Source organism: Solanum lycopersicum, chromosome 11 (genome assembly GCF_036512215.1).
Source record: "Solanum lycopersicum chromosome 11, SLM_r2.1".
Lineage (NCBI taxonomy): Eukaryota > Viridiplantae > Streptophyta > Magnoliopsida > Solanales > Solanaceae > Solanum > Solanum lycopersicum.
This window is the reverse complement of record NC_090810.1, coordinates 3,175,857-3,197,797: the sequence shown is the minus strand read 5'-3', so window position 1 is coordinate 3,197,797 and position 21,941 is coordinate 3,175,857. Positions and strand designations below refer to the sequence as shown.

The window sequence follows — 21,941 nt, the reverse complement described above, 5'->3', positions numbered from 1 at the left end:
TTAATTTATATTTATTTTTAAATACATTCCAAGAAAATAGAATAAGGGAGGTAGACGTAATATTGTAAACCACAAGGGAGGTGAGTGTTATAGAGCAAAACCTGGAGGGAGGTATTTGAAATTATCCCTAATTATATTTGTGGATTTGCCCGGCAAGCCTGTAGCCCCGTACTTGTTGGTTGGTAGGCCGTTTTTTGGCCTACGTCGAAAATGGGCTAGCCCTGCCTGACCGATAAAATGTCAAAGTCAAAGTCTGTATATGGGATGAGCTAGCCCATATTGATAACTCTAAATGAGATAGAACTTAATTATCACAGACTATTTATTTTAAATCTTGATAAATAATTAAAATTTGATATTTCATTATTAAACATGAAAGTGGAAAAAAAAAAAAATCTCGACTATAATTTAAAATAGTTATTTATTGATTTCAATATATTTGTCATTTGCAATGATAATAAATATATGTCATATACAAACATATATTAAAATCATAAAGTTCTTGAAAATATAGATTAAACTTATTGTTCTTCGTTAAAATAATTTTCCTCGAATAATTATTAATATATGGGAAGTAGTTTTTCTTTAAATTAATAAGGATTTCAAAATATAAAATATATGGATTTTAAACTACTCCATATATAGAATGTGTATTTTTTAAAAAATATTTAATATTAGAAGGATAATTAATTTTCCTTTTAAGGGTAGGTAGGGGGTGACAAACTAGGTTTGCGTCAGTTCGGCTTTAAAATTTATCAATTTGACTTATTGTTTATCGATTTATAGAGATGCTAAATCGTTATAAAATCATTAAGATATTGACTTACTAGCTTTTGATTTATCGATATACATGAGTTCAAGTTACATCCTTAAAAACGAACACTTTTACATTGTATGATAATAAAGTATTTGAGACAACAAAAAGTAAAAGTAGAAAATCAAACTCGAAATCAAGGACTTTATATCCAAAATTGTATAAATATAATTATTTAATTTATTATCGATTAGGAAAAAATCTCAAACTATTTAAGAACCGATAATTCAATAACAAAAAAATTAAAATCATTATCAAAACCGCTAAATTAATAACCCAATACTAATAAAATTAAGAAAAAAAATTATATTCAAACTATCAATTTTGATTCGATTTTGAATAGTGAATTAGTCCCAATATGTATTGTTCATAAATGAATAAATTTATCGACTCGATTCATATTTTTGATATGAATAAAAAAATGGATAAATTCAAGTATTTATGAATATCCATATTAATCATAATATTAATTATTCTTATTATGTAAAAAATATTATTATTTTTTCTTCTAAATTTGTTTTCTCCAAGTTCATGAGAAGATTCTAGAATTGTGAAAGAAAAATCACTCGCTATAAATACAATTCTCCATTTTTGGGGGAGATTTTTTAGGGTTTAGTCATTTTCTCCCAAATTCACCATCAATGTCGTCTTCATCATCGGAGCCGGAGAGCAACATTCTGACCTTGAAATCCGCCGATAACAACGAATTTCAGGTGGAAGCATCGATCGCCGTTCAATCTACAGCTATCAAAAACATGGTAGAGGACGGTTACACAGACATTCCGCTAGTGAACATTAGTAGCGAAGTCCTTATCAAAATTCTCGATTACCTGAAAAAGCACGCGGAGAATTCCGGTTGTAGCGAAGAAGAACTGAACGAATTTGACAATGAATTCGTTAAGATGAGTATCAAAAAAATGTCTCTGTTTGTATACGCTGCTAGTTTCCTTCACATTCCTGGTTTGACGAGCCTGTTATGCCAGACGATTGCTGATAGAATTAAGAACAAATCGGTGAATGCTGTTCGGAGGATTTTTGAGATCATTAATGATTATACACCGGAGGAAGAAGCAGAGGTTCGTGCTGAACATGACTGGGCACATGATGGAGAGCTTGATGATACTGTTGAGGAAGACGATGAGGTTCGTGATGAAAATGATGGAGAGAATGATGATAACGGAACACCAGAGGATGAAACAGGTGAAAATTGATAACGACATTGTTGAATACTTAGTTTGTGTTCATGGTTTCTTAGCTTCTTCATCAATGGAGTAATTTGGGGATTTTGATTAGTTTCTGGAATCTTGTAATCTGTTACTCTGTTTCTGCTTCATTGATGGATGAATTGGATTCTTGTGATTTGCTTCTTTTGTTTTTGTTTTTCAATTGGGATTTGTTGAATCTTCCTTTTGTTGGTTATGGAGCGGGTAGAGTGCGTTGTGACTCGTGATCGCTTGACCTCATTTGTGTGTAAACAGGAAACTCGACTCTACGTTCTCGATAAAGGCTGGCTCCACGGAAATGGTGGGGTATAAGCCCCTCGCAATCCTACCGAGTGAAGTTTTTATGAATGTGCAATTTAAGCGAGTGAAGAAGGGTTTATGTCACGACCCAAATCCGGGCCGCGACTGGCACCCACACTTACCCTCCTATGTGAGCGAACCAACCAATCTAACCTTAACATTTCAATGTAATAACAACAAAAGTAATGCGGAAGACTCAAACTCATTAATAAAAATCAATAATCAACTTCTATAACTCAAAAACTTATCATTATCCCCAGAATCTGGAAGTCATCACCACAAGAACATCTACAATCAAATGACTAAACTAAGAGTATTCTAAAAGCTAAAAATACATAAGAAGCTAGTCCGTGCCGGAGGTTCAAGGCATCAAGACGTGACGGAGGAGATCCAGTCCAAGCTAGAAGTGTTAGCTCACCCTGAAGATCCGGTGTGACGAAGACTGACTTGAATTACTGTTGAGTCGAAGATGACGGCACGTTTGCTGCATTCCACAATTAAACAAGAAGAAAACAATAAAAGTAGGGGTCAGTACAAACACGGGTACTGAGTAGATATCATCGGCAAACTCAAAATAGGGAACAATATATATCAAGTATTATCATAAAGCAACTATAAAACTCAACATGTAACAACAAGAAGTACTATAATCATCAATAAGTATCATCAAATTCACACATGAGGACTCAAGCCCCAATACCATACTCATTTGGGAATCATGTTCGTTAGATTGAGTATATTAACATCTTTCAAGATTCATTATCTTTCCTCCTCTTGTGTTGGTTCGTGACACTCCGATCCCCTAATTCTATGTGTCGGAACGTGATACTCCGATCCCCTACATGTGTCGGAACGTGACACTCCGATCCCCTAAATCTATGTGTCGGAACGTGACACTCCGATCCCCTACATGTGTCGGAACGTGACACTCCGATCCACTAAATCTATGTGTCGGAACGTGACACTCCGATCCACTAAATCTATGTGTCGGAACGTGACACTCCGATCCACTAATATCATTCTGTAAATCATCAAGCCTTCTCTATACCAAGGCATCCTCAATCCCATTACTTTAATTCATCAAGCCTTCTTCTATACCAAGGCATCATCATTAATAATGTATATTAAAGTTTCTTTTCAAGATTTGGGATTCAATATTTTTGATCATGCTCATCTTATCACAATCACACAATCATATTCATGCAAACATACAATTAAGCATATAGTAGGGTTTACAATACTACCAATACATATCATTCTTTATTAAGAGTTTACTATGAAAGCATGAAAACCATAACCTACCTCCACCGAAGATTAGAAATCAAGCAAGCAAGTTCCCAAAGCTTTGTTCTTCTTCTCGTTTCTCCTCTTTCCCGTTCGTTTCTCCCTCTCTTTCTGTTCTTTTCTTCTTTTTCTTATTCAACCCTCTTTCTTTTACCCTAATTAGTATATAATTAAGAATAAAAGGTGGCAATAATACCCCGCTAATTAACTTAGGGTTACCTCTTTTAACCCTCAAGAATTTGAATTATTAATATAAACCCACGAAGTCTATAATTAATGAAAGAATAGTCCAAAAACGTCCCTTAAAACTTCACCAGAAATCCGACTCTGCCTGGATTTGCGCAACCTGTGACGGGCCGTCGTGCCTGCGACGGTCCGTCCTGCAGGTCGTCGCAGAGTTCAGAGACCCAAATTTCCACCAAGGGTCTGTGACGGTCCGTCACACCTGTGACGGTCCGTCCTGCCATTCCGTCACAAAGTTCAGAGAGTTGATTTTCAGTACCCAATTTCAGATTTTCTAAGTATTTTGGGACGAGACCCCCTCGACGGTCCGTCGTGCCCATGACGTTCCGTCGTGGGGTCCGTCGCTTCTGCCAGTTTTTCCAGAATTGAAGTCTGTTGCTCAAAACGACTAAACGGGTCGTTACAGTTTACGTCTTTTTTAAGAGCGTGGGATTAGTGGTTAATGAAAATGTGTAATCCTAGCGAGTGAAGTTTTTATGCCCTTTTGAAGTGTAGGGGTTAGTGGTTAATGAGAATGTGTTGTGTCCGAGTGAAGTGTTTATGCCTTTAAAGTATGGGGTTTAGTTGTTAATGAATGTGCAATCTTAGCGAGTGAAGAAGGGTTTACGCCTTTTTTAAGAGCGTGGGATTAGTGGTTAATGAAAATGTGTAATCCTAGCGAGTGAAGTTTTTATGCCCTTTTGAAGTGTAGGGGTTAGTGGTTAATGAGAATGTGTTGTGTCCGAGTGAAGTGTTTATGCCTTTAAAGTATGGGGTTTAGTTGTTAATGAATGTGCAATCTTAGTGAGTGAAGAAGGATTTACGCTGTCTTTTAAGAGCGTGGGGTTAGTGGTTAATGAAAATGTGTAATCCTAGCTAGTGAAGTTTTTATGCCCTTTTGAAGTGTAGGGGTTAGTGGTTAATGAGAATGTGTTGTGTCCGAGTGAAGTGTTTATGCCTTTAAAGTATGGGGTTTAGTTGTTAATGAATGTGCAATCTTAGTGAGTGAAGAAGGATTTTACGCCTCTTTTAAGAGCGTGGGGTTAGTGGTTAATGAAAATGTGTAATCCTAGCGAGTGAAGTTTTTATGCCCTTTTGAAGTGTAGGGGTTAGTGGTTAATGAGAATGTGTTGTGTCCGAGTGAAGTGTTTATGCCTTTAAAGTATGGGGTTTAGTTGTTAATGAATGTGCAATCTTAGTGAGTGAAGAAGGATTTACGCTGTCTTTTAAGAGCGTGAGGTTAGTGGTTAATGAAAATGTGTAATCCTAGCTAGTGAAGTTTTTATGCCCTTTTGAAGTGTAGGGGTTAGTGGTTAATGAGAATGTGTTGTGTCCGAGTGAAGTGTTTATGCCTTTAAAGTATGGGGTTTAGTTGTTAATGAATGTGCAATCTTAGTGAGTGAAGAAGGATTTTACGCCTCTTTTAAGAGCGTGGGGTTAGTGGTTAATGAAAATGTGTAATCCTAGCGAGTGAAGTTTTTATGCCCTTTTGAAGTGTAGGGGTTAGTGGTTAATGAGAATGTGTTGTGTCCGAGTGAAGTGTTTATGCCTTTAAAGTATGGGGTTTAGTTGTTAATGAATGTGCAATCTTAGTGAGTGAAGAAGGATTTACGCTGTCTTTTAAGAGCGTGAGGTTAGTGGTTAATGAAAATGTGTAATCCTAGCTAGTGAAGTTTTTATGCCCTTTTGAAGTGTAGGGGTTAGTGGTTAATGAGAATATGTTGTGTCCGAGTGAAGTGTTTATGCCTTTAAAGTATGGGGTTTAGTTGTTAATGAATGTGCAATCTTAGTGAGTGAAGAAGGATTTTACGCCTCTTTTAAGAGCGTGGGGTTAGTGGTTAATGAAAATGTGTAATCCTAGCGAGTGAAGTTTTTATGCCCTTTTGAAGTGTAGGGGTTAGTGGTTAATGAGAATGTGTTGTGTCCGAGTGAAGTGTTTATGCCTTTAAAGTATGGGGTTTAGTTGTTAATGAATGTGCAATCTTAGTGAATGAAGAAGAATTTACGCCTCTTTTGAGAGTGTGGGGTTAGTGGTTAATGAAAATGCTTAATCCTAGAGAGTGAAGTTTTTATGCCTTTTTGAAGTGTGGGGGTTAGTGGTTAATGAGAATGTGTTGTGTTCGAGTGAAGTGTTTACGCCTTCATAAAGTGTGGGTTTTAGTAGTTAATGAATGTGCAATCTTAGCGAGTGAAGTGTTAACGCTTTTTTAAGAGTGTGGGGTTAGTGATTAATGAATGTGCAATCTTAGCGAGTGAAGTGTGTACACCACTTTAGACTATTGAGTTAGTGGTTAATGAATGTGCAATCCTAGCGAGTGAAGTGTTTACACCACTTTAGACTATTGAGTTAGTGGTTAATGAATGTGCAATCCTAGCGAGTGAGGTTTTTTTACGTTAGAGTGTGGGTTAGTGGTTTACGAAAATGTGTAATCCTAGCTTGTAAAGTGTTTATGCCTCATTAGAGTGTGGGTTTAGTAGTTGATGAATGTAAAATCCTAGCGAGTAGAGAGGTCACACCTATTTAGACGGTGAATTTAGTGGTTAATGAATGTACATTCCTAGCGAATGAAGTGTTTTACGCCTTTTTAGACCGTGGGTTTAGGGGTTAATAAATGTGCGATCCTAGTGAGTGAAGTTTTTTCACCTTTTTAGATTGTAGGTTAGTGGTCAATGAAAACGTGTAATCCTAGCTAGTAAAGTGATTACGCCTCATTAGAATGTGGGTTTAATAGAATAGTAGTTAATGAATGTGCAATCCTAGTGAGTGAAGAGGTCACTCCTCTTTAGACGGTGACTTTAGTGGTTAATGAATGTACAACCCTAGCGAGTGAAGTGTTTGTGGGCTTAGTGTTTAATGAATGTACAATCCTAACGAGTGAAGCGTTTACGCCTTTTTAGAGTGAGTTTTTTTTTTTAAGTAAACATGTTGCTTTTGCGAGACTATAATGCTTTTTTGTCTTTCGAATGTACCAAAATATACGTGTAATGTTAGTAAAATATTAATTAATTTAGGATAACCTTCGATCATAACGTAATCAGTTTTTTAGCAACACACAAATATCTAATTAGAATATACAATTGTATTTAGCACAAAAATTGAAAGAAGTAGAATTTAACTTATTCATTTTTGTTGAAAAGGACCATTAATTCCACGTTAATATTAAGAAATAAAACTAAATTCCAGTCCTAGTTGCCTTTTCTTTGTTCTTTTCCTTCTCACTAAAACAAAATTGTACTTACCACCAAGGGTCGTGGACTCGTGACGAGATGGATATGATCGATTCTTTCATCATTAATTAAAAATTTCAAATTCATATCAAAGGCAGAGTTTTAAACACTCTTTATCGGAAAATCATAACGTATATGCAAGTGAACTGATAATCGAAGACATCTTGAAAGAATCGACATACGCAAACTTTTAAGTGTTCACGTAAGCAAATCTTACTAATAATAACTCTTTTTTTTTACTTTTCGAATAGAGATACACTCATTTGTAAAACTTCTGGCTTCGTTTTTTTTTTTTTTGGTCATGTTTTAAGTACACTCAATTGTCCAAAAAAAAATGTACTTAATCAAATCTTGGACACTCTAAGCAAAATTTTTTGGCTCCGTCACTGTTCATACCTAAATATTGAAGAAAAAAAATGTTGATAAAGAGTGCTTCCTCTTTAATAGTCCTTCTATGGCGAGATTCAAATTAATTGAACCCCAATAAGAGTATCGAACATCGAATGAAATCCGAAAATAAATAAAATTAAACAAGTACCACTAGTACAAGAAGGAATCGTTTCAATTTGCATGTTACTAAGGACAAGTCAATTCATCAAAGGTCCAAATTTAATATTGTGGCAATGTACTACAACAACAACAACAAAAAAGTTTAGCTACAACTTTTTTTTCTGCTTATAACTTTGTACAAAGAACAAACATAACACATTACCAAAGTTTTCATAAAAACAAAATCAAACAAACATGGCAATGAACAATATGAATCGATTTTCTTCGGGAGAAATTGAACATGGCGTTGGTGATGGTGCAAAACGCGAACCAGGCATTGCCCCTTTCGTAACAAAAACATATGATATGGTAGAGGATCCGAATACAAACTCTGTAATCTGTTGGAGTTCATCTGGTTCTAGTTTCGTTATTTCTGATCATAACAGATTTAGTTTCGAACTTCTACCAAAATATTTCAAACATACTAACATGTCAAGCTTCGTCTATCAACTCAATAACTATGTAAGTTATCGCGTTTATACTTTCTTGATATCATCATGTGCATTTTTTTCCCTCTTATTAATACGTATTCGATGATAGGGATTCAAGAAGATTGGACTCCAGAAATGGGAGTATGGACATTATTGGTTTCAAGCAGGGAAAAAACACTTGATATCTAACATAAAAAGACGAACAAAAAATCTAAATGCTCGTAGAGATTTTAATCAAGAAAATTACTTTTACGGAGTAGGGGAAGAGATGAGAAGCCAGAGAGATCTCAACATTACGTTGAAGTCAGAACTCGAGAAGTTGAAAGAGAGACAAGATGATATGATTAAGGGAATCGCGTCTTTAAAGGAATATCTGGAGAGATCAGAGGCAGAGTCAAGGAAATTCCTCTGTTTTTTGGCAAAAGCAGTTAAACAAGTTGTTGCAACTAAACGTGGTACGAAACGTGATGTAGAAGTTAGAGATGTAATTACGAGTAAACGTAGAGCTGAGGATGTAACGGGGAGTAGTAAGAGCTCGGAGAAGAATTGAAGATAGAAGAATGAAGCTATAACATCTAGTATTTCCATTCTTGAGATTCACTTGCTTCTTTGTTTTATTTTTACTTTTGTTGCTTGATTTTCCCCGAATCATTACATGGGATATGTTATAGTTGTTGTCTGGTTTCGGATTTTGTAAATCGTGATTTATGTTTATTTTGTGTACGTAATACTGAACTTTTATTATCAACTATAAGTCTAGTTGATGTTAAATTTCTTTAGCTTCTTCATATGTGTTACTCTTTTATATTATGAATCTTTTTAATGAAAATCATAATTCTGTTATAGTCAGACGATATATACAATATAATCCTCAATGTCATAGGCTAAAATTGCATCATAAAAATAAATAACTCAATTATTCAAAAGTGCAAAATACACTAAAACACCATGAATAACAAGTAAAGTAAAAGAACTAACATTATATCTAAAACTTTCATAGACCCTTTAGCCACTACTTATTAATATTTCTACGATAACTATAGTATCAGGATCAGCTTGGACACACCTCGACTATCTAACTTATTAATAAACGATACGATTACTATAACCTAGTTAACGGTATCATCAATCTCAGGACCTTCAAATGCCCACGGAGCATCGTTGATAATTTCTTGCTCTTCTTCCTCGGTGAGATCATTCGTGATCTTTAACATCTCGCGAACAGCTCTAACACTCTTGTTCTTCAGCCTATCAGCTGCAGATTGGCAACACAACTCCATCAACTCGTGAATGTTCAAATAATTCGCGGCCATTATGATATCGAAGAGCTCTTCCCAATCCACACTCACGAATTGCTCATCGAACTCCTTGAGATCGTCTTCCTCACCTACGATAGGAAGTCGAGTTGAGTTATGACTTGATCTAACGGAGAGTTAAGTTCATAGTACTTAATGTTTCAAGATCATCCATTTTTCGCTTATATGATATATTAGTTAATGAAGGTACACTGATCTATCATCCCTTCCTGAACCAAACGTGAATCTTTCGATACGTTTATCTCTCATGCTTATTACTTTAGGTTAAATCTCGCATCTAATGAGCCTATCGAGTGCTCAAATACTACTCTCAGTCTGTCGTACCAACAAAAGTACCTATCAAAATATCAGGTCAAAACATATCAAACGACAAGTCAAAATCCAACCAAAGCTCAAGAGAGATTTGGCCATGTGCGCGACTTGACTTAACCATCATATCAAAAGACAAGTCAAAATCCAACCAAAGCTCAAGAGAGATTTGGTCATGTGGCGCGACTTGACTTAACCGTCATATCAAACGACAAGTCAAAATCCAACCAAAACTCAAGAGAGATTTGGCCATGTGGCGCGACTTGACTTAACCATCATATCAAACGACAAGTCAAAATCCAACCAAAGCTCAAGAGAGATTTGACCATGTGGCGCGACTTGACTTAACCATCATATCATACAACAAGTCAAAATCCAACCAAAGCTCAAGAGAGATTTGGCCATGTGGCGCGACTTGACTTAACCATCATTTTTCCACCTTGTGGAATCTAAAACTCCATCGGTCGATATAATCGTATAACTAAACAATTCATCAGAAAAGGACATAATAGTTAGTTTTTCTATATAACATGATTATTAGTTAATGATTTATTTATTTTTCAATTATACGATCAAAAAATAACTATTTTATGAACTTTACCCATTTTGCCCTTCCCTAATATGACCCCACTCACCTATTTACCACATTCTTATTACTCACCTGTTTCCACAGCCTTTCCTTTATCATCAGTCTCGTTCTCATCCTCGTCCTCGTCCTTAGTAATGTGCTTATTCAGATACTCGATTACTTTAGTTAACGTTTTACTATCGATATTTGGTAATGGAATTACACTCGTAGCACATCCATCTTCGATCATATTTTTAATCATTTCCGATTGAATAACTGCTGCTTCTTCAACTTCAAATTCTTTATCATCGTTTGATTTTAATGTCACCATTTTCTTTGTGTTTTCGGATTCTGCCATCGATGAAAAATTCGAGATTTTTTTTATTCCAAAAATAAAAATAAAATAAATGAAATAGTGTTTTAGTTTATTTGTGTTAATTTTTTTTTTTAAAATTAGGGGTATTTATTGAGGTTAAAATGGTCCGATTAAAATGGATCAATGTTAAAATTTGGGATTGAAAATGTAACGAATTTCCGTAAAGACTAATTCTTTTTTGGTCTTAATAATATAAATAAATAAAATGATTTGTCATTAATTTTTTTTTTTTTTTTACTATCATTGTCCGTGATCTATCTAGAATGGTATGACTAATTCTTGAATTGAGATTTACGTGGAAAAGTTTCACATTAGGGGTAAACGTTTTTTTAACAACGAAGACTTTATATTCTGTATTTAAAGATCGATCCGGTTCGATGCTGAAGTTATTCGGTTCAACTAGTTGATCATTGATTTGTAAATTTACCAACCGTTACTGAATTATTAATTAATAAAATACTATGTATGCCAAAATATTTATCATAATGCTTATGAATTTATTTTTGTTTAATAAAATATGACATGTAATTTTAAAAATATAAAATTAACATCTATATTTCTACTCATGTTTATGTAAGGATCAAATAATGTCAAGCAGACAAATTAAAACGCGTCAGCCATGACAATCTTCTACCTTTGACCACAAATAATAATAATAATAATAATAATAATAATGATAATAATAATAATTTGGAATTTAAGTCAAATAAAAAAAATTATTAAATCATTGCAACTTCATTAATAAAGTTACGAGTAGAACGTATGTAGACTTTGTTTCTATTTTTTGTAATGTCACATACAATAATAATGTTGGTCTATTCTCTACTTTATACGACTTACCTTTAACCCTTTGGAGACACACATTCTTATCACACAATAATTCATAGGAGATACAACAACATCGTCAATTTTTCCATCTCCTAAAAAAATTAGCCCATAAAATAATAATCCGCCAGCTCGCATGTTTTTCATTCTACTTTAAACTTCTTTTGTAGGTGAAACGTATGCATTAATCTTCACTTTCACCACAACTTCATATATTACGTCATTAAATTTACATTTCGAATACAAATCTGATTCAACCCTACTTAACCTGAAACTTTTAGATTCGAATTTGTAAAATCCATCTCCAAACACAATCTTTTTAATGTCTTCTTTTTCTATATATTCAAAGTATATAGTTGGTAGAGATTATTTTCTCTAATCCACACCTTTTTTTTAAAAAAAAAAATTATAATAATTATTAATGACAATAACATAACAACAATATTATAATTAATAAGAGTAATTAATTAAAAGTAATATGCATGCCGGCAGACATGTCAATATATATATATATATATATATATATATATATATATATATATATATATATATATATGTGTGTGTGTATATGCCAACTGTCTTAAACACATCATTTTTCATGCTCCCTATTTTGACCAATTCTGTCATGCCAAGTCAGCCTTTTTGAGGCGGACCCACGTGGTGCAACGAGTTCATCTGAAATTTTTTTAACAAAAATTTATATTGTATATCTAAAATAACAATTATTTTTTAGGTACATATTATAGATCAGATATTAAAAACCTTCTCGACTTTTTATGTGTTTAGTTTTCATAATACATTAAACTGATAACAAAATTTCTAATTCTGCTACTGGTAATTGAATTGGCTTCATTTCTAAGGAGACATGTGTGTTTTGAGGCATAAAACTTTTATTACACTTCATATTTTTATTATTTAATTTATAAAACTAGGTCAAAAATTTAACTTAAATATTTTTTTGTGATTTTTTAAATCTTTTTTATCTTAAAATAAGATTAATGACCAAGAGACTAACATTTTATCATTTATCTTGAAGAAAAAAATTAAGCATATGACTATTGAACAAACTTAAATAACGAACGTAATTTATTAATCTACGATCAAGAAATAAAAATATACATATATTATATATATCATGGATTCATTAGCTTGATATTAAAAGTATAAATCATCAAAATTATATTTGTATTGTTTCACCTTTTGCTTAAGGTAATTAAATGTTGGTAATTGCTTTCCATGAATACTAACTATGAGAGGATATTGTGTACAAATATATATAATATACATATTAACTTCAAAAATCATTTTCTATCTTTAATAGTCTTTAATAAATTTGATTAAATAAAATAATATATTAAATCGATACTCAACTAACAATATAGACTAACTTTTCAATCAAATTTGATGAACATCTAACAATATTGACTAACTTTTCAATCAAATTAAATGAAGTTGACTTTCTCAAATATAAAAACAATCTCTTAATCTTACATTAGTAAAGTATAAAATAATTGGAAAACTTACTTAAATATACTATAATAAAAAATTATTTATCATTTATAACAATAACATTTTTTTTTCACTTGATCATTTTTAATTCATTTATGATATAAGTTTAATACATATTACAAAAATAAATTTGTTATTTAAATATAATACAAGTTTTAATGATGGATAATACATTTATCACACATTTTAATACACTTGTAATACAACGTGACAATTTTTTACCAAACAAACATAATATATTTTAAAAACAATTATAATTCAAATATATTGAATACATAATTCACTTTTAATACATATTAAAAATTTATCACAATATTGCTATAAATAGTAATAAACTAAAAGTATCGCTAAAATCAATAGTTATTTTTAAAAATATATTAATTGATGTAAATTTTTTCATAATGAAAACTAGATAAAATTATGTATAGGTAATTAACTCTAATATGTATGTTATTATTGGTTTTGTAGGTTACAAAAGATTATTGTTATAACATATTGAAGTTTGAGAATTTTTTGCATTTTCTTATTAAACAATAAATTAATATATAAAAACTCAATCAAAGATTTCATCAAGTGGATAAAAGTCAAAATAGTTCATTTAATTGTACAATTCATTATGTTTCTTTAATTTCTTGGTTTGGTAAAATGCAATAAACCCTATTTTCTTTAGAAGTAATACAAAGTTTAAGCTAATGGAAGATACAATGATTATATTATGAGTTATGGAGAAATTAAAATTTTAATTTTATATGTTTTTTGTTTGACAATAACTAGGTTTTAAATCAATCTATATATATATATATATATATATATATATATATATATATATATATATATATTTTATAATATATTTTTTAACACAACTATATTATCTAAGCAAAAATTATTGGATTCGATCGAATTGATATTTGAGGTTTTAGCTCCTTCCTGTTATTGAGGGTTGACGTGGATGACTATGATTTTTCTAATATAGTAGACTTGAGAGTTTCTCCGCAGTGAAAATGAATTGTGTCATCGATCATCAAATATTCTTACGAAATGGATCGATAAATTTCTTTCGTCTACAACCTAAATATCCTCACAAAATTCAAAGCATTTATCTCCCTATTCGATAGTTAGCCCTAGCAACCTATTAAAGTGGATTAAACACTTTTTCTACTGCCTTAACGGGGTTAACGAGCTAATTAATACCTCTTATGGGTGGATCCAATTCAATATCTATCTTTAATCAAAGGTCTTGATCATCCAAGTTTAACGACGAAAAAAAAATCATGTTAGCCACTTTTTGACTTCCCTTTTAACGTGTCTTATGTGACACACAATTGAATTAACAATGCAGATTACAATACAAATATTAATTCGAAATAGCAAAAAATATATATAAAAAAAATAATAAATCCTTTTGTATACGTCAGAGCTCAGAAATATTACCAATTAATGGTGAGTTAGAGAGTAGCTATATAAATATTAGACTTCTTATATGGTCTAATAATAATTATTTGATCATTTTTTTAATTATAATTTTTTTTTGAGAGAGTCAACAAATGATGCATAGTGTTATAAATGTGTAAGTTTTTTTCTTAATTTTAAGCATAAATCCACTGAAATTAATGTTTTGGTACTTATTAACATCGTAATTGTTATCAAGTTTATGTACAAATATTTTGCTTACAAATAAATATAGTACATAGTATATTGTTCAATTTTTTTTAAAAAAAAAATTATGGTCTATTTTGATTATCTCTTATAAAAATCATCTAAAAATGTGTTTCTGTTATTTGCTTGTCTTATCATAATTTATTGTAACGACCTGTTTAGTCGTTTTGAACAGCAGATTTTATTTCTGGAAAAACAGGCTGAGACGACGGAACCCACGACGGAACGTCATGGGCACGACGGACCGTCGAGGGTGTCTCGTCCCAAAACACTTAGAAATTCTGAAATTTGGGTGTTGAAATCGACTCTCTGAACTCTGTGACGGACCTGCAGGACGGTTAGAAAATTTGCTTGCTTGATCACGAATCTTCGGTGGAGGTAGGTTATGGTTTTCATGCTATTCGTAGTAAACTCTTAATAGCGAATGATATGTATTGATAGTATTGTAAAACCTGCTATGTGCTTAATTGTATGCTTGCATGAACGTGATTATATAATTGAGATTATATTAAGCATGATGAAGCTATTGAATCCCAAATCTTGATAAAAAACCTAATCTCTTGTTAATGATGATGCCTTGGTAAGGGAGAAGCTTGATGAACTAAAGTAATGAGATTGATGATGCCTTGGTATAAGAGAAGGCTTGATGACTTGATAGAATGAGATTAGGGGATCGGGTGTCACGAACCGACACGTAGATTTAGGGGATCGGGTTTCACGAACCGACACGTAGATTTAGGGGATCGGGTGTCACGAACCGACATGTAGATTTAGGGGATCGGGTGTCACGAACCGACACGTAGATTTAGGGGATCGGGTGTCACGAACCGACACGTAGATTTAGAGGATCGGAGTGTCACGTACCGACACAAGAGGATTAATGAATATGAGGGAGCGGAGTGTCACGTACTGACACAAGAGAAATAAAGATAATGAATCTTGAAAGATGTTAATATACTCAATCTAATGAACATGATTCCCAAATGAGTATGGTATTGAGGCTTGAGTCCTCATGTGTGAACTTGACGGTAATTGTAAATGATATAGTGCTTGTTGTTGCTACATGTTGAGTATCATAGTTGATTTTATGATATTACTTGGTATATATTGTTTTCTATTTTGAGTTGGCCGATGATATCTACTCAGTACCCGTGTTTTGTACTGACCCCTACTTTTATGTTTTTCTTCTTGTTATTTGTGGAGTGCAGCAAATGTGCCGTCGTCTTCGATTCAACCGTAACTCTAGCCAGTCTTCATTACTCCGGATATCAGGGTGAGTTAACGTTTCTAGCTTGGACTGGATCTTCTTCCTCATGTCTTGATGCCTTGAAGTTCCGGCATGGACTAACTTTTATGTATTTTTAGCTTATTAGAATACTCTTAGTTTAGTAATTTGATCATAGATGTTCTTGTGGTGATGACTTCCAGATTTTGGGGAATAATAGATGTTGAATTTTAGAAGTTAATGAATTGACCTTTATTTAATGAGTTTAAGTCTTCCGCATTATGATATTACATTGAAATGTTAAGGTTTAGATTTGGTTGGTTCGCTCACATAGGAGGGTAAGTGTGGGTGCCAGTCGCGGCTCGGATTTGGATCGTGACATTTATTTCGAATCACCATAAAAGGAATAACTTTTTTTTTCGGAAAAACAAAAATACAAAAAAATAATCCTATAAAACACAATAGTTAGTCCTTAAATTATTCTTGCCTCTAAATCAAATCTCTCCTACTTATGGTCAAATAATTTATGAAACTTTGAAGAAGAAAATATTAATAATAGTCTATCAAATTTAAATTATTTACATCAAATAACACCCTAAATTTACTAAAAAATCCTTTATTTCTATAGTAAATTGTCTACATATGATCAAATCAATTTTCCTAAATTTTGGGATAAAAAAAAACAGATCAAAGAATTTATAAATTACGTAAAAAGTAACAGAGTTAAGACTCATTAAATTATTAATATAATATATACTATTTATTCAATTTTGGTTTTGTCTGATATGGACCTATTCTAACATATTCCCCCAAAAAAAAACAAAAAAGATAGAAAAAAAAGTCTATATATATAATCCAAATTAGAAGGAAATTATTTTCCAAAAAAGGCAGCTAGAAATTTATTTCATGTTGAAATTGACCTATACAATATGCAATTATTTTCCCTCTAATTTCTACCCCAACTCTTGAATTATTACAAGTTCACACATAATAGTAAAATCCACTATATTTTATAATTTTTCATGAAAATATAATACTATTCAATAAATATATTTTACCAACTCCAATTATTTATTTCTATAATATATAACTATAAATTTATTATGATTAAGTAATACGAGTAGATAATAATAAAGTGAATTTCACAAGTATTTTCAAAAAGAGTAGAGTGTACGTAAATTTTTTCACTATCTCACGAAAGTAGAGAAGTTGTTTTCAAAAGATATCGATTCAGGCGCAACAAATTCAGTGCTTTCAGGGAGTGTACAGTGAACGTAGACCTTATCGATACCTCGTAAAAGTAGAAAAATCATTTTCAAAAGATATCAACTCAGGTGGCGCAAATACAAAATATAAATTTTTGAAAAACGTCAAAAAACATAGCAACTAAGAAGGGGTCGAGCAAATCCTATTAGAAAGACCAAAGAGCAAAAAAATACTATTCCTTCTGTTCCATTTTATGTGACATTTTTTGAATTTCAAGATTCAAACAAGTGTATTTTTATCGTAATTTTTTCACGAATCTTTTTAATATTTTAAAATATCAATTATTGTGACTTATAGTACTCTTTCGTAATTTACAATTATATAAATTTCATTTCAAAAATTTGAAAATTTCATACGTAAATATTCGATCAAAATTAAACTGTTTAATTTTCGAAAAATAAAAAATATCACGTAAAATGAAATAGCAGAGTAATAGTGAAATAATTGAAACACAAAATATGGTGTGAAAGTAAGATCTTATTATTGTATTATTTTCATTATTAATCATCATTAATCAGTCAAAATCTACCAAAAATAAAATAAAATAAAGATAAAACTTATTAAAATTGACTAATAGAAGCTCAACAAATCAATGTTTTCCATTTCATCTATGCTTCACCTGCTTTGTTTTTTCCTTGTGTGAACAAAGAGCTTTGAATTTTCTCTTTGATTCTCAAAATTCATCAAATCTTTGAGCTTGAAATCACCTCAAGAACCCAAAAAACTCATGTCTTTTCTCAGTCAACTCATCAACCAACTGCCAACCCAGCAAGGATTTGTATAATCATTGCTGTTTGTCCATCTGTGTGTGTCTCTAAATTTGATTAAAGATTCCATTTTTCCATCTGGGTGTCTCTCAATTTGATAAAAAAATCCATTTTTCCATCTGGGTTTTGCTCAATTTGGTTAAAGAATCGGTTTTTCCAGCTGGGTTTTGCTCAATTTGGTTAAAGAATCGATTTTATCCAGCTGGGGTTTGCTCAATTTGGTTAAAGAATCGATTTTTGTGCATATGGGTCATCAGAAAGAGGAATTAATCAACGAGCTGACGGAGTTAATCGATGGGGTTTCTGGTTTACCGGAGTGCCGGTCAGTGTCTAAGAGGATGTACAGTAATTTGGTGAGAAGAGTGAAGCTTTTGAGTCCTTTAGTTGAGGATTTGAAAGATAGTGATGGTGTTGAGGTTGGAGATGATGTTGTTCATGGGCTTGAGTTGTTGAAAATTGCTCTTATTTCAGGTTTGGAGCTTCTCAAATCTGTAAATGAAGGCAGTAAGATTCTTCAGGTATTGACTTTTGATTTAATTTTTGTCACTGTTGAATGATTTATGATGACAATTGCTTAGGACTTATCAATCTTGGTTGTAGAAAATCAGTTCAGTATCTGTTAAGAGTGAGTTAAGAGTATCAGGTTGGTTTCGGAATGGACTCGTGGTTTGCTTATATGGACTTGGATAGTTCTCTCTTCTTGAGCTAGATTTTAGGGTTAAGTTAGGTTTAGGTGTCATATCGTTGCATGTTATTATAGCTAGGTCCAACCCTGTTTGGGTTCTCGATCCACGCTCCTGTTGGTCTTGGGCGTGAATGGGGTTGTTAGAGTGGGTTTGAGTCCTATATTGATTGTGGAATGGATTGGTGTTTTGTTTATTTGGAATTAAGACATTCCTTTCGTGTTGAGCTAGCTTTTGAGGTTGAGTTAGGCGCAACTTGATGGTTCAAATAAATCATAAGTAGTTGTTTTCTGCACTAGCTTTACACATTGCATGATGGATGCCGTTTGTATGGTATCATCAAGTTCGTTGCGTCTCTGTGCTGAAAATTATCATCATGAATGACATTGTCTCTTACTTCATCTTTCCTAAGGATCACTTGCGTTTTTCGTCTTGCAGGCTTTACAGATCGAGAACATATCATCAAGGTTTCTAGATGTGACAGAGCAAATTGAAGATGCACTAAGCCACATTCCTTACAATAAGCTTGATTTATCTGAGGAAGTTCGAGAACAAGTACGTCATCTAGCAATCCTTTTAATGGTTATACCTGATGTCCATTATCTTTTACTGAAAATCTTCACATTGTTTGGTTTTTTCTAGATTGAACTTGTGCATGCTCAATTTAAAAGAGCCAAAGGAAAGATGGAGTCACCTGATGAGCAACTTGAAAAGGATTTAGCTATGGCACAAAGGGAACAATATCCTGACCCCCTGATTTTCAAACGGCTGTCTGAGAAACTGCATCTCAGGACCATAAATGATCTAAAGAAGGAGTCGCTTGCCATCCATGACATGGTCATTTCTAGTGGTGGAGATCCCGAAGAGTGTTTTGAAACAATAGCATACCTCCTAAGAAAGCTGAAGGACTGTGCAATGACAGAGAATCCTGAACTGGATGCTCTTGAGGGTGACAAGAGTTTGATTAAGCACAGATCTCCCGTTATTCCAGATGACTTCCGCTGTCCAATATCACTTGAGTTGATGAAAGATCCTGTTATTGTATCTACCGGACAGGTTAAGTGTCTTTGCTTTCTTGATAGAACATTTACTTTGATGGATTAAATTAGTTGCTCCTCGTTTTACTGGCTTAAGATTGATGGATGTCTGCTAATTTTTTCATGTGAAGACCTATGAAAGGTCATGCATCCAAAAATGGCTGGATGCAGGACACAAGACCTGCCCTAAGACTCAGCAGACACTGTTGCACACTGCGCTGACTCCAAACTACGTTCTGAAGAGCCTGATTGCGTTGTGGTGTGAGAGTAATGGTGTTGAGCTGCCTAAAAACCAAGGAACTTGTAGGAATAAAAGGACTGGAGCTGGTGGTTCGGACTGTGATCGTGTTGCTATTGATGCGTTATTACAAAAACTTGCTAATGGTAATTCGGAGCAGCAAAGAGCAGCTGCCGGTGAGCTCCGTTTGCTAGCAAAAAGAAATGCTGATAACAGAGTCTGCATTGCTGGAGCCGGGGCAATTCCTCTACTTGTTGAACTACTATCATCATCAGATTCTCGTACTCAGGAGCATGCTGTCACCGCACTTCTTAACCTATCCATAAATGAAAGTAACAAGGGAACTATCGTAAATGCTGGTGCTATACCTGATATAGTAGATGTACTAAGAAATGGAAGCATGGAAGCAAGGGAAAATGCAGCCGCTACCCTTTTCAGTTTATCAGTAGTTGATGAAAACAAAGTGGCAATAGGAGCAGCTGGTGCTATCCCAGCGCTGATCGATTTGCTCTGTCATGGAACCCCAAGGGGAAAAAAGGACGCTGCCACTGCTATATTCAACCTCTCAATCTATCAAGGAAACAAAGTCAGGGCAGTACGGGCAGGAATTGTTCCACCACTAGTAAGATTACTCAAGGATCCCGGGGGTGGAATGATGGATGAAGCACTTGCGATATTGGCAATACTAGCAAGTCATCAGGAGGGTAAGGCAGCTATTGCTCAGTCTGAGCCACTTCCCGTCTTAGTTCAGGTAATTAGGACAGGTTCTCCTCGTAACCGAGAGAATGCTGCAGCTATTTTGTGGTCTCTATGTACAGGTGATGTTCAGAGCTTAAAGATCGTTAGGGAGCTTGGAGCAGAAGAGGTACTGAAGGAACTATCGGAGAATGGTACAGATAGAGCTAAAAGAAAAGCCGGAAGTGTTTTGGAACTTCTTCAACGAGTCGATCCAGTTGAATCATAACACTAGATTAATCTGTGCGAAGACTCTCTTTTGCAGCTATCAACAGGAATGTATGAATCTTGAAGGATTAATTCTACCTGAGAACTTCATGGAGGTCAGACAATCCAGTAACTTAACTGTAAACGCGATTCTGACACGCCAACGGAGAAAGATCCCTTATAAAGTCAGCAATGTTTTTCTCTATATGTATATTTTTCACTTCTTTTTGAAACCTTGGTCCAGGAGCAAAGGCTTGTTTTTTCATGTTAGTGTTTATAGCTGTAATCTATATAATGTTTGTTGTTTATACTTTTCATCTTAGTGTCTGATTATGGAAGTAATGTCACTTCCACTTTTGATGATGAAATGAAGAAAAAAATTTGTCACCGTAATGACTTTAGCACTCTTTGATACTATATATATTTATTACTGCGAAAAATTATTTTTATCGACCATAAGTCACAAGAGTAGGACCCTAAAATTCAAAAGCTCCAGCTGACTGCCATCTGCTGAACATCTATTTGGACTTTGAATTTTGAAACAAACAAGTAAATTTATTGTTTGGTTTCTATGAAATCATCACTTTCTTATACTAAGAATTAAAACGGAGAAAAAGGATAAATATACCTTTAAACTATCATAAATGGTATGCATATATCTTTTATCATATTTTTGAGACATTGATATTTCTGCTGTCCAAAAATCAAAGCATATATACTCTTTATATTAACGGACATACACGTGCCGTGATCTTATCCACCGACCCTATATTTATTAAAACCGGCATGGCAGATGAAATTCCGTCACGTGTCTCTATTTAGTCTTCCATTAGAGTGAAGAACTTATATGCTCTAGTTTTTGGACGGCAAGACACCAATGTCCCAAAAATATGACGAAAAGTATCTGCATATCATTTATGATAATTCGGGGTTATATTTATCCGTTTTCCCAATTAAATATCATATCCCAAAAATATTAAAGAAAATCCAAATAAATATGACGCCGAAAATTTATTTGTTGGATGAAATACACTCTAAAAGCTAGTAATAGTTGTATTGGTGAGCGTCTTCTCTCGAATTTGAATCCTGAAAATGAAAAATCTTACTTAGAGCACCTCCTTTTTAATGGAGCTCGTAATGATTTTAACTTAGTCCAAGCTTCAAAACAGACAT

General features: G+C 33.3%; 4 protein-coding genes across 5 annotated transcripts; 3 read left to right on the top strand and 1 right to left on the bottom strand.

Annotated features, from left to right (window-relative positions):
• Positions 1-1,300: 1,300 nt before the first annotated feature.
• LOC101244826 (SKP1-like protein 11) lies at positions 1,301-2,173 on the top strand. Its single transcript, XM_004250010.5, has one exon. The coding sequence runs from the start codon at positions 1,456-1,458 to the stop codon at positions 2,023-2,025; it is 570 nt and encodes a 189-aa protein (XP_004250058.1). The 5' UTR covers positions 1,301-1,455; the 3' UTR covers positions 2,026-2,173.
• A 5,594-nt stretch (positions 2,174-7,767) lies between these two features.
• On the top strand, positions 7,768-8,887 carry LOC101256445 (heat stress transcription factor A-6b-like). Its single transcript, XM_026028409.2, has 2 exons — positions 7,768-8,082; positions 8,161-8,887. The coding sequence occupies exons 1-2, from the start codon at positions 7,816-7,818 to the stop codon at positions 8,599-8,601; spliced, it is 708 nt and encodes a 235-aa protein (XP_025884194.1). The 5' UTR covers positions 7,768-7,815; the 3' UTR covers positions 8,602-8,887.
• Positions 8,888-8,916: 29 nt separating this feature from the next.
• Positions 8,917-10,789, bottom strand: LOC101256150 (SKP1-like protein 1). Its single transcript, XM_019210996.3, has 2 exons — positions 10,338-10,789; positions 8,917-9,438 (listed from the first exon to the last, which is right to left on the bottom strand). The coding sequence occupies exons 1-2, from the start codon at positions 10,600-10,602 to the stop codon at positions 9,161-9,163; spliced, it is 543 nt and encodes a 180-aa protein (XP_019066541.1). The 5' UTR covers positions 10,603-10,789; the 3' UTR covers positions 8,917-9,160.
• A 6,880-nt stretch (positions 10,790-17,669) lies between these two features.
• Positions 17,670-21,161, top strand: LOC101244336 (U-box domain-containing protein 14). 2 transcript variants are annotated; one of them, XM_004250009.5, is made up of 5 exons: positions 17,670-18,386; positions 18,990-19,106; positions 19,194-19,607; positions 19,720-20,530; positions 20,645-21,161. In XM_004250009.5, exons 1-5 carry the CDS (start codon positions 18,114-18,116, stop codon positions 20,788-20,790), a joined length of 1,761 nt encoding a protein of 586 aa, XP_004250057.1. In that variant the 5' UTR covers positions 17,670-18,113; the 3' UTR covers positions 20,791-21,161. The 2 variants fall into 2 exon arrangements, with proteins under 2 accessions (XP_004250057.1, NP_001306052.1); NM_001319123.1 differs by having other exon boundaries at positions 17,727-18,386; positions 19,720-21,147.
• The last annotated feature ends 780 nt before the right edge of the window (positions 21,162-21,941 follow it).